The sequence below is a fragment of the Parasteatoda tepidariorum genome, chromosome 3 (genome assembly GCF_982258835.1).
Source record: "Parasteatoda tepidariorum strain Cologne lab strain chromosome 3, Ptep-v5.0, whole genome shotgun sequence".
In the NCBI taxonomy this organism is placed as follows: Eukaryota; Metazoa; Arthropoda; class Arachnida; order Araneae; family Theridiidae; genus Parasteatoda; species Parasteatoda tepidariorum.
This window is the reverse complement of record NC_141757.1, coordinates 31,025,475-31,039,325: the sequence shown is the minus strand read 5'-3', so window position 1 is coordinate 31,039,325 and position 13,851 is coordinate 31,025,475. Positions and strand designations below refer to the sequence as shown.

Genomic DNA, 13,851 nt, shown 5'->3' with positions numbered 1-13,851 from the left:
ATATATATATATATATATATATATATATATATATTATACGACTTTTATTAACTATCTCATGACAGAGGGTGAAATAATTAAATACTTCTGTTGCCTACTATATTGAAATGACCCTAATTAATAATTACTTTGATTTGCCTGACTTAATGGTTGCTGGACATATTTTAAATTATTATTAAAATTCAATGCACAAAGAGCTTTGACAATGACGCCAACATTCCTTGATTATAGTTAAAATTGAAATAACTTATGCCGAAAGTTAAAATTGAAGCCCAAAAGCATAATATAGTTAAAATATATTATGCTTTTGGGCTTCGCTTTTGGGCTTATGCTTTTGGGAATATATTAGAATATAGTTAAAATTGAAGCCCAAAAGCATAAAATATACAATTAACTTATGCCGAAAGATTTTATACACTAAAGACCTAAATAAATAAATAAAAAAACAAAAACAGTAAGATAACTGTATTGGTCTTTGAGAAGAAATTTAATTGTGTGCAATAAAACTCTCGAAGTTTTACATGAGCTACTAACTATTATATATCAAATGGGAAATTAAACTGCCATTATCTGTTATAATAAAGGGAGGAGTTTTTCTCTGTGCCCATAAGCGTGTCTGTAATAACTCCAGAAACGTTTGCTCAATCCACCTGGAATTTACGCAGCTGGTGAAAGGGGCAATTTCTGCCCTTGTTCCAAAATATGGATTAAAAATTATAATTAGATCCTAGGAGTTTGGAGAGGAGTTTGAAAAACATAATTTTTTCAGTGGCATAGAACTCACCATCCTGGAAAATGAGACTGCAGACTATTTTCTCTCTTGCAAATATTTCAAAGAATATATCAATGATATTTGCTATCTAAAAGCTCATTTTAAAAAAACCGTTTAGTGATCTTTTTTTAATGTTTAAGTATTGAGTATGTGTTACGTCAGATAAACAGAATGATCAACGCGAACATGATAGCATATGCGGATTACGTCGCTAACATAGTACATCTAAAAAAACTGTAACCATATGTTAGTTTGTTTGTAATTATACTTTTAAGATGTGTTTATTAAAAACTGAGTAATTTAAAATAAACAGCTATTGAAAAAAAATGTTCTGTAATGATAATCTAAATTAATGGATAAACAGTGTTAATTTTTCTAGAAACATGAAAAACGTCATATTATTGTTAACACCAATAATGCTTTATTAAATTTTGCTAATATTTTTTACTTGAGACGAAAAATAAGTTAGGAACATTAAAGCACAATTAATTTAGAAATAATACGTATTTGATACCTTTTGATAAAATAAATATTAAAATCTCATTATACTAGTTTTGATACCAATGATGCTTCATTAATTTTGGTAATAGGTAGTTATTGATGTGAAAAAAATAAGCTATGTTCTAATAAATAAACTATTGGGTGAATGGCACTAGTTACTGGTATTAAGATGTAGTACTAAGGAAAAAAGTTAAAATTTGCAAAACTTGTATTAACACCAATGAGGCTTAATCAATTTTGATTATAGGTATTAACTCAAATTTGAAAAAGCTATTTACAAAAAATATACTAAATAAATGATGCTAAATTATTTAGGCAGAACTTAAAATTCACAAATATTGTGTGAAAAATTTTCTGGCCCCCCAAAGGCGATAGTCGCACGAAAAATTCTAGTAAAATTACCGTATAACATTTCTGGTAGGAAAAAAATATAATTATGCTCAGTAACCATTTAATAAACCTTTTTCCGTAAATATTGTAAGAGATTACGGAAGCTCTGAGATTTTCAAAATTATAACTCTCATTACCATACATTAAATGAAACAAATACAAAACTGAAAAGTAAATTTAACCGAACAAGGGATTTTTATGAAAAGCTTTAAGGTATCATGATAAAATTACCAAATCTCACCGCATTCCCAAAATTTTATCAGGCATAAAATCACATTTTATAGCTTATTTTGCCAAAAATATTACCAAAGCGCTCCGATAAAAGTTTCCATTATTTTTGGTGTTCGCATAGAGCCAGAAACACGGCAGATTTTATCATATTATTTTAGTTTTGACCACTATATTTTTTTTCTGAGTGCAGAGAAAATTTATTGATTGTTATAAATTTTGAATATCATGAGTTGATCCTCAGCATCACATCATGCCAAATGATACTGAATACCGTTAATCTTTTTCTTGATGTGATGTACTATTCAAAACGCGTTTTGTTTACTCTAATAACGTAATGCCCCCAAGAAGACAAAACATAATAATAAATAAGGAATTCTAGATTCATTTTAGTTTTATTGATGGTTTTGGTGTAAGTTTTTCTGTTCTATGATTTCGTAGTGTTGTCCGGTACTTATTTATGATTATTTTCTTCTTTTTCACCCCTACGAAGAGCATGTATTAATCAATTATAAATATACAATTGACAGGTACAACTGATTTATGCAAAGTATCGTTCTTGAGAGCAGACTAATAACAGTAAAATCAAGCGTAGAGAGCGTGGTAGAGCAGTATTCGTTATGAAAGACAGTGCGCAAAATTTCTTCATTCATTCAAAACTTCATAACATTAGGTATTTGACCAAAATAGCACTATAGGTTGATGAAACTATTTCTGTGAAATTCAGTGTGGTGTTGCAATAATTAAGTGCAAAATGTGAGCAAGATATCTTTTGAGTTCTTATGATCGTAGGCGACAGGAATCAGGTCAAAATGTCACCCCTGTGGGAGCAGTAATGGGAGTGTCACAAAGTATTATCTCGCAATTAAATCATCGCGATATTTACAGAATCTCGCTGAAAGTGAAAATAAAAGTGACTGTTATAGGAACACCACACCTCATGGGGAACGATATGTATCACCAGTAGCAAAAGGAACAGAAATGTCACTCAGAGACAGACAGTTGCAGACCTTGCAACAGCTACTGGTACACATGTTTTATTGGTAGACATGCTTCTCCCCGAACCATATCATGGCGATAAAATCAAGTTGGTTTGCATGCACGGAAACCTGTTCGATACATCTCGCTTTAAAGGTCTGGTTTCTTAGGACAAGCGCCTTATCTGGGCGTCGGCGTGACGTCAACGTCACGCTGACGCCAACAAAATACTGGTTTGTTAGCTCAAGGCCTGGTTTCTTAGAACTAGCGCCTTATCTGGGCGTCAGCGGAAAGTTGACGTAGATCTGACGCCAAAAAAATACTTTTTTGTTAGCTCAGTGTGAGCAGTCGGTCTAACGCAGACATTATCTCTCATTGCGCATGCGTTAATAACGTAAACAAATATTTATTTTGAATTTGCATTGATTTTGTTATTGTCGACCAGTGTTTTAGAGAACAAATAATGACTTTGTCCAAGAAAAAACACATTATAGCTGAGCTAAATGAAGAGTGCTATGTTTAATGAAGAAGCTATGTTTAATGTCAAAATCAAAATCTTGGCCGATTTCAATGCGCTGTTGGATGTTGTCCGCCATTGCTTCTGTGGTTAACGTCACGTTGTAATCCAACTGCAGTTGAGTTGGACGGCAATTGTAGTTCAAGATGAGCGTTCGATGACGTATACTATCAAACTCACAAATGGACCAATCAGAGGTTAACGCTGATTTCCAGCTGACGGCGTCCTGTCCTAAGAAACCAAGCCTTAACAACGCAATCATCGAGAAGGATTACGTTGGCGTAAGGAATGTATTATTTGGGGTCGCCAACAGTGGTCTAGAGTGATGTTCTTCGCAGAATCCTAATTTACTATGAAAAGTGATTCAGGCTCCCAGTTAGTGTGAAGGCAGGAGGGGAAACATGCTATGCAACACATGAACGTGATAGGTAGGGTCAAGGCTTGTCGCTGTGGGCAGGCATCATGCACAATGACTGAACACCACTTCACATCTTCGAGCGAGGTCGTGGTTCATAGCAGCGGTATTTCAGAGAGATTACTCTGGATTATGTCTGTCTTGTTAGGAGTGTAGAAGGTCCAAACTTTCTGTTTATAGAAGACAACACGCGTCCATGCATGTGCGCTGAGGTGTCGCACACACTAGAAAGTAAAGATAGCAACCGCAAGTCATGTCCTGTGTACTTCTCTGACCTAACTCCTGCATGCCTACGATGCCCTTGGCAGACGAGTTTCACAAAGAACACGCCATTTCCAAACAGCTCAAGAGCTGAAAACCGCCTTGAGAGAGGAGGGGGATAATATCAACCAAGGACTCTTCGATTGTTTAGTGGACTGCATGAAAAACAGTTGCGAAATGTGCATTAGTGTTCGAGGTAGTCACGTATTTTACTGAGGAACTCATTTCTGTTTCTTTCTTGTAAGGGATCCCATTTTTCATGGCTGTTTGAAAATTGTCCAATGGACATTTTTTTAAATTTTTAATTTTAATATTTTTCAATGAGTCGATATCTGATCTATTTTATGTAATAATAAAGGCACATTGCCTCTACTAAATATATACTTAGTTTCATTTCATCCATTAACGTTCATTATTAATTATTCCGAAAAACGTAACTGTTCCTTAGCAATAACCGGCTAAAATTCGTCCGAAATAGTAGCACTTTTATCAACCGCGTATTAGTTCTATATATACGGTTCTATATATAAGTCCTGAAATGTCTAAGCTAAACATACATTTTAAAATAGTGTTAAAACTGTTAAAAAAAAGCTTCGTGAATTAGATGAATATTTAGACCCGTAAAAGAAATAAACGTCTTAAAAGTGACCAATCAATTGCTTCTTATATCCGAACGTATTATTTATATAGTACAGTAAAGTTGAAATAAAAATAAAATATTCAAAAATACTTAAAGTTTCAAAATATATATTAAAAAAGGAAACATGAATGTAAGGTTTCTTTGAAGTAAGATATCAATAATATTTTAATATTATGAAAATATTTATTCTCATTTTAGTATTTATCAGAAATTATTATTTTTTGTTATTAATTATAATCAGAAAGCAAATTAGTAAGTATTCATTGCAAATATTATTTTTTTTGAATTGAATATTGTTTTTTTCCTAAATAAATATTAAATAAATAGTTTATTTAGAAAAAATCAAAAATTTTCTAAAAAATGAAGCTTTTTTTTTGTTTTTTTGACATGTATTTTAAAGAGACAATCACTCACATGAATGATATGAAACGTTCTCATTTAAATATTCCGTTCAATGAATGCAAACAGACATATTTTCTTGAGCCACAAAATGTTTTCTATTTGAAAAATCTTTCCTGTCCCAAAAAAGTGATGGATTTTACATATATTAGATTCAAAAAGCACAAAACGCTCGAATAAAAAGCACCAAAAAGGCATTTCTAGTAAGACAACTTACATTACAATGCGTTATCCGAACATTGTTCCTCATTCTTATTCTGAAGCAAACATTTTTACGAACACAAAAACTGTCTCTAAATTTTAAAGAAAAATCGGATTTAAATTATTTCCGAATAAAAGAATTGTGAAAGGAAAAGTTTTTCTTTAAAATGGAGGGACAATAACACACTAGATAGAGAAGAAATGAGAAAAATACATCAACATATACATTAGATAAGGTACTAATTTTCTCTTATTTTCTTTACGCAAGTTCATATTAAGAATACCAAACACAAAAAAAATCTTCGGAACTTCAAAAAAATTTCTTAATTCGACAGAAAACAGTTTTCTCAATAAGTTGTGTGTTTTGAGTTTAACCGAAGTTAAAATATAATAATAAAACGCTAGAAGAATCAAATTAAAAAAGTGGAATGTTTTTCTTTAATTTGGATTTACAATTTTGACGCATACTCTTTTGTTACTTGTTTTCAAAAGCTACTTATATAATAAAATTTGGCAGGTGGTTGTTTATGTATCTAAAAAAAGACCTGAAGTATAGTTGATTTTTTTGGAAAAAAATACATGAAATAGTGAATGATGCTTGAAAACTCTTGCCAGATTTTGACATACATAAGTATACTGTCATGTTTAAGTTTTTTTTTTCAAATTTCGCATCTGAAACTTAGGTTATCTTTAAAGAAAAAAAAATGTGAAAAGTTTGCCAGAAAAATATATATGTCCATGTATGAGTAACGTAGGCAAAAATTTTGTTAAATTATGACGTAGTTTTAAATGTGTTACAAAATAAGTACTATAAATTATTAAGTTTTTGTAATTATTTCAAGCCTTAATTTTGCATTACTATAATCTTTAGTATCACTATACAATAATAATAAGACTAATAATAAAAATAACGATACTTATTATTATTACTATCTTTATTGCTGTAAGTTTGCATACGAGAAATTGTGGAATTTCAGAATCTAAAAATTTCAGGAGAGCATTTAATTTAAGATTTTTTTTAAAATTTTCCATTCGAAATGCGTGTATAGCCTTTAAACTTTTTTAATGCATTTTCTTGTGCATTTTATTTTGCTTGACCTCAATTTGAAATTGAAAATGATAAAGAACTATTTTTTACTCAGTCGATTCTTTTAGATTTGCAAAAAGATAAAGATTGATTGTGCAAAAGAAAAATCAATAATCCTTTAAAGGGAAAGGGAACATAACCTTTCAAGATAGACACAATGAATTTAAAAGTTCTGCTAGACATGCACAAAGAAATATGCAAAAAAGATATATCTATCGCTCTACCAGTAGGTTTATACATTCGTTCGAATAGGGAAAGAACGCAATTTTTCCTTCACTTTACATCCGATGCATAAACCAAAGTTTACGAAATTTAGAGAAAAGGATGAATGTTCTCTGGAAAGAAATCAAGTCTGGAAAAACCTTTCTACTTACCTACTTGACTTACTTTCTTTAAAGGGGAAAAAAACGCGATTTATTTCCTTAAAATGCAATATACAAAAATAAGAAAAGGAAGAAATGCGAAAAATAGGAACGTGATTTTTCACCGCAGATGTACTATCTCCTTTGAAAATGCTTCACTTGTGCAACTAAACTTTCAGCTAAGTCTAATTTCTTGGTGTAACATAACAGGAATGAAACAAAAGTTTTGCATTCCAAATGTATGTGATTTCTTCAGATTTGTTTTCGATTTCGAAAGACCAGTGACGAGACTTCAGTCAAGATTTTTATTTGTTTTGATGCTTTGAATACACTTTAGAAAGTTCTTAAATTTCCCGGTTTTCTTCATTCGATAGACGAGAAATAGCTTTAGTTCAATAAGTCAGAAAAATGTTGAAAATATAGTTTTTACTTGTTCCGTTTAGTTATTTTTCTTTATAATAATGATAAAAAAAGTTTTAATAATTTTAACTTTCAAATATTTAATAAAAAGTTATTAAAAAACCGTGGCAGGAATTTAATTACTTTTAACTATCATAATTAATTACATTATTACTAATATTAGCTGAAAATAAATTTTATTTATAAGTGCTAATTAGAAAATGATTTTTTTCAATTAATGGAAACTGGAAAATGAATTTAAAATTAGCTATAATCGGAAATTAAATATTTGTTATTAATGATAATCAGAAAATTATTTTCTATAATTTTCCTTTAATTTGGGGAACTTTAACTTACTGAAAATTTGAAATTATTCGTTTTTACTGATTTTCTGAACTTGCTTGCTTCTGAACTTACTTGCTTTAACTCGAAAGATTTAAAAGTTTGCGGTCGATAAAGTTATAAATAAAAATAATAATGTTTTTGTTGCCTATACCCTTGCAAATTATGAATAATCAAAATTTTAAAATTAATTAATTCATTACTTTTTCATTTTTATAACGCTCATCAAAGCTTAAATACATTAAAATTCAATCCATCAAATCAAAATTTTAATGCCATGAAAGATTAAAATATTAGTTTTAACATCTTTGATTCTATGTAACACCAATGCTGCTTTCAAAATATATGATCACCAAAATATTAGCTTCTAAGATACAGATTTTGAAAATGTTATATTCGATCTGTAAATAGCATTATTTATAATCAAATCATAAAATAGAAAGTTGTATGAATCACATTTAAACTTCACGTTACTCAAATATATTTTCAAATGTTTTCAAAAAAAATATTAGATTTTGATTTGTAAGTGTGTCGCATATAGGAAGCAATTAGATTGATATTCCTTTTCTCTTATTTTTTATAACAAACATAGTTATAAATTCTTACGAAAGAAGGTATTTGCTTATTGAATAAGGAAGAAGAGGGATATAAAAAAACATCAACTAAAAACTTTTACTATAATCAGGTCAAATAATATTCTTTTGCAATAATTTAAGTTGCGTCCTTTAAAGAAATTTAGTTTTAAATTGCTTTAAATCTTGCACTCTAGTATATTTTTTAACTATTTTATTTATTTTTTATTTTAATTTCTTTCAATACTCACTTCCGAAACCAAGTAACTTTGAAGAAATAAGCAATAAGATTTAATTTTATAAATGCAAATTGTTTCTATTTTTTATAGTTTCTTTATTAATTTATTATAAAAATATTCAAACTTTTATGAATGTTTTGCATTTGCACATAAGAATCTATACTGTAAGTAATTCATACAGGATAATTATTTTTTTTTTTATTTCTCGTGTTTTAGAAGTACAAAATGAAAAGGAAAGAAAACGAAGCATAGAAGAAAACGAAACACAGATAACGATTGATTTTCCCATACCCGATCGCTAGAACCATTACAATTAGTAATTAAAGGAATTTTTGTCTCGGAAATACATTGAAATACCCTTACAAATAATACCTATGGAGGTATATAATTATGGGCACTTTGATTGGCTTATGTCTGAGGGACATTATGATTAGCCAATGAATGCTGAACATTATGATTGGCTAATGCCTTGTGGACATTAAAAATATCCCTTGATAACATGGACAATTTAAAGAAAGGGCAAATCTCACAACCGCTTTGTGTTTTCACTGAATGTTTACTCTTCTGAGACCCAAATTTTTATAATGGAAGAAAATGTGATTTTACTTCAATATATCTATGTAACTTCGGTGAAATATAACTCAATGACATTATTACTTAATATTGAAATTCTCCTCCAAGAAATTGCTTTGATTACGATAACATTTTTTCAACCGTATTGTCCTCTTCGAAACTATATAGTTCTCTATATATTTCCTGAAATCACTTTTCACGTGATATAGTGTTTTTTAAAAAATGTTTAAATTTAGAGATAAGATAATTCTGTTATAATCGTCATTCTTTTATTAAAACCTTCTGACTCAAAGATTATGATTATGAATTCCCTGCGTAATTTTTACTTTATAAACAGCCTATCAGTATCTTTATAGACAAGCAGTATTCTAAGACAGTATCAAAATTATTACTTTTTAACCAACGTATTCCTTTAATTGGATGACCTCCATATGGACATCTCATGACCAGATCCTCACCAGAGATCGCTGTGACATTGGCCATTCGTCTGACAAATGGTGGACCATACACGTTGAGACGATTGGAGTGGTAGGCACTTCCTACGTCATTGCTCACGTGACATTTATATTCACCGCTATCCTCCACACGTATTTCGGTAACATTGAGAAAGCTGATCACGTGCCCTTCATCACTGACGTTATCTCCAGCTGTAACTCGCGGACCATGTCCTATAGCTGCATCGTCTAAGTACCAGGTCACTCGTGGTACGGGATTGCCAGTAGATATGCACTTGAGAGATATAGAGTCACCGGAATTCACTGTGTGCTCAGGAAATACCGAAACCAGTATCGGAGCAACATCTGTAACAAGCAGATACTTTTTTTTTAAATATGTCCAGCATTTATAAACAAATATTGAGATTTTTCCCAATTTAAAGTAATGCATCGATGATGATGAATAATTTAAAATGAACAAACTTTACGTTAAAATGTCAAAATGTATGTAGATAAATAAACTGTGTTTAAAACTATATAACACGATTTCATATAGCTGTACTAGTGTTTTCATTGCTATTATGCTATAGTAAGAGATGTCGTGCGTAGTTCATTTTTATGAATTAAAATATTTCTTTATTTATACCTAAAGGAATAATTCCTAAATTTTAAATTAAATATTTTCTTATTTATTATTTAAATAATTCTTACATTGGCTGGACTATGAAGGATGGGTCCTAGCCTCTTCATGAAGTCTTTTCCAGACTAATATTTTACTTGAAATTGTTTTTTGCCCGCAGAAATAACACATTTTTCTTTAATTCATCTTACCATCTTAAATTTGGTCTGCCTTTTCTTCGAGTACCTGTTGTCTTGGCACTAATTTTTTTAATTCAATTCTTTGTTGCCTTACAAAATTAATGATATCTGATTTCCTACATAAGTAGTAAAGCTCTAAATTGAATCTTAAATAAATCATTTACTTATTTGTAAAAACAAAGCCCATTTTGAAATGTTTTCAAACGAAACATTAAAGAATAAATCACTTTTAGTAACAATTTTTTTTAATATATTTAGGTGCATATTATAAGAAAATAACGAATTGCTTAATTTAGGGAAGCAAAACTGCCGTGCATCGTTCAAAAAAACCTCACGAAGCTAAGATTAAAAGCTTGCATTAGCTATCTAGAATAACAACATCAAATGCTTAAGCAACTGCAAATTTAATAAAATGTGTACTAGATTATAGTTCTTACCTGAAATTTTAAGCTCTGCTGCTCCTTGTGCGCTGTCTGCATCATTGAAGGCAAAACATTGATACATTCCACGGTCTTCTCTTCTCACTGATAAAATGTGAAGAACTTCGCGGGAAAGAAGTCTCACACGTGTAGAGGCTGGTAGTGGTCTCTGGTCTTTTTTCCACGTCACAGTGTGTATTGGATAGCCAGTCACATTGCAATTAAAAGTCGCTTCCTGGCCAATATTTAGCACTTGGTGGGAAGGAGATAGATGAACCATCAGTGGTGCTATATCACAGAAAGGAATAATTTTTTTATTACAATGAAAAGTAGCTACACTTGATAGAAATATTTGAATAGTAAAGTCTCTCAAATTCGAGAATTTTGTAAAAATAAATAAATGTATAAATAAATAGTATAAAGCAGTGTGTATAGACTTTACTTACTACTCTTAAAATTAATTTAACCTCAGAAATTTAATTTTTAATCAATCTTAATTCAATTATAATCAAATTAAATTAATTATTTAATTTTTATAACTTTTTATTGAAGCACTTTTTATTGATTTTTATTGAAATATTTTATTCTTTTCTTAACAACAAATACAACGGCTATCTTTTTAAATTAATACAATTGTATGACCCATTAATTCACAGGCGCGTGACTAAATCGAATATTAAAATCTATTCTTATTTTTCTTAAGCTTTTTATTTTTCTGAAACCAAAAAGGATTCAGTTACAGAGTTGTATTGAATTCTCACTGTCTCTTTGGTGATTAAAATGCAGCCAGATTATTTAAAATGCAATATTAATAAAACGGCGTTGGCGTTGTTTTTGGCTATATTAACAATGTATCCTTGGCGGCATGTTTTTCTTATCTCGCCATCTTTGGAACTCTTTGCATGCCAATAAGTTTCTCTCAATAACTATATGTTCATTGGTAATTTAAAATTTTTGGGATTAAAACTGAAGGGCTTTAGGAAGTCCGTTTCAAATTTTGAAAAAAATCAGATACATAAAATTCGATTTCGAAGGAATTATTTTACCCATTTTGCTCAAATATTGCATTTTGTCATGTAAAATTGCTTTCTACAAAAAGATACAAAAACTTGTATTACTTACACTTCAAAAATTTTTCGACCATTCTTAAATAAAATAATAAAAAATAAGAAATGCTTACTAAGAGTTAGTTTTTGCACAGAATTGTATTTGGATAAACAAATTTTATAATTGAGCGAAATTTTTTTTAATTCGCTCAGCTAACTCTCAAAATATAGCGGAATACGCGGAAAATAAAATTAGCATTAAGGAGTCCTGACTTTTGAGTGATCTCTCAGATTGTGACTACTCCCTACAGTTTGTAGGTCAGAAATCCAAATCAGTGGGGAAAAAATATGTTAATTAAGAGAAAGTACGTTTTTGTGTCTGATTTTGTAACCTAAAATATCATTTGTATTTATTAATTAGCATATTTGAGGCCACCCCCTCGAACCAATAAGATTGAGTCCTAGAAAGTGAAAACCCGATCATTCGGAACAAAAGTTATTCATTCTGGTCCGTTTTTTGCGCCCTTACATAAGCTATGCGTTTCTTAAATGAAGGAAATTAACTGTTCAGTGTGTTTTTACCTTTATTTCAAAAATTATAGAGTTTGCATTTCTTAAAATTTTTAAAGTTACATTCGAAATGAAACAATGCCCTTATTTATTCAATGACTGGTCATGTTTGAAATGTATTGCCATTGATATGTTGTTGGATAACATTACCTGTAACAACGAGGGCACTTTCGATTCTTCTATCTTCATTCTGGTTCATTTTTTTGCACACTTACATAAGCCATGCGTTTCTTAAACGAAGGAAATTAACTGTTCAGTGTGTTTTAACTTTTATTGCAAAAATTATAGAGTTTGCTTTTCATGAAATTCTTTAAGTTACATTTGAAATGAAACGGTGCCCTTATTTATTCAATGACTGGTCATGTTTGAAATGTATTGCCAATGATATGTTGTTTGATAACCTTACCTGTAACAACGAGGGCACTTTCGATTCTCCTCTCGCCGATACTGTTCCGAACTATGCATTGGTATTTTCCACCATCTGAACTGGTCACTTTTTTAATGTTTAGTGTCCCTTGACTGACCCAGATGCGACCATCTTCTTTCACTGGCCTCAACACTCCATTCACATCCTTCATCCACCTGAAAGAAGAGCGTTTCTTTTTATAATCACATTAACTTAAACATAAATAGTGTAGGTAGTTTCCATTAAACCATTTTTAAACGACAAACAATTTAGCGTGATACGGAGTCAGAAACGAACGGAAAAAATTACTGCATGTTTACTTGAATTTTCCGTTTATCTTCAAACGGAGATAAATATAATATCAAACAATTTTATTTTAACAATAACTGAATATGTTCCGATATATTAACAAACTATTACCCTTGTTTTTTTGTTAAATTAAAACTAATGATTTTCCTCAATGAGAAAATTGTGTATTGAGGCGAAATGTCAAAAAAGCTTGATCAAATGCAAAATGTTTGGTCTGCCAATGACTTATTTATTTGAATAGTTTTGACTGCAATTCCCCCCTGTTTCAATAAATAATTTACTTTTGTAAATACATGTTTCATCTAAATACATGTTGCAGTGAAAGGCGTGTATCAGAATGTTATTTTTTCTAAATCAGAATGACAGTTATTAAAAAATGCCTTCAATATTCTTATAACAGTGAAATTAATTTGTAAAGTTTTAGAAAAAAAAAAGAAACCGCTAGACCAAACATAATATTATGAAACTAATTATCAAAAGAAAACAAAGAAGAAATATATTGTTAATAATGTAAACACTTCCCTTGCTTAAAAAATTTTGAGTGTGGAGAAGTGTTTTTTTTTCTTTTTTCTTGCACCTTTAAAATTAGTGAAGCAAATGAAGTGTTTGCATTTCAAGCATATTGAAATGTACTAAAACATATTAAATTGTTGAATGTTAAATGTTTTAGAATTAAAAAAAAACTAAACACACTTGGTATTTATATTTACTAAAACAACAGAGATAAATATTTGAATCTATTATTTCCTTAAATTATCTAAAACATATTTGAATTAAACATTCTTTAAGAGATGACAATGCAATTATTCTTATTTTGTAAATTCCATGCTGTTAGAATTTTTGGAATAAAAGAGAAAAGAACCTAAACAAACTTGAATTTATGATTTAAAAAATCCCCGTGACTTATTTGAATTTATTATTTTTTACAATTATCTTAAACATTTTCGAATATGTTAGCTAATCTAAAGCATA

The 13,851-nt window shown here is 29.9% G+C and overlaps 1 protein-coding gene across 3 annotated transcripts in view; it reads right to left on the bottom strand.

Moving 5' to 3' along the window:
• Positions 1-13,851, bottom strand: part of LOC107439847 (cell adhesion molecule Dscam1) — a 225,302-nt gene that overhangs the window by 40,530 nt on the left and 170,921 nt on the right. For all 3 annotated transcript variants that reach the window (XM_043053190.3, XM_043053191.3, XM_087159011.1), the window contains exons 6-8: positions 12,571-12,746; positions 10,567-10,836; positions 9,269-9,676 (exon numbers count right to left, since the gene is read on the bottom strand). In XM_043053190.3, coding sequence (XP_042909124.2) covers positions 9,269-9,676; positions 10,567-10,836; positions 12,571-12,746 — 854 coding nt within the window. The remainder of the gene's footprint in view (positions 1-9,268; positions 9,677-10,566; positions 10,837-12,570; positions 12,747-13,851) is intronic.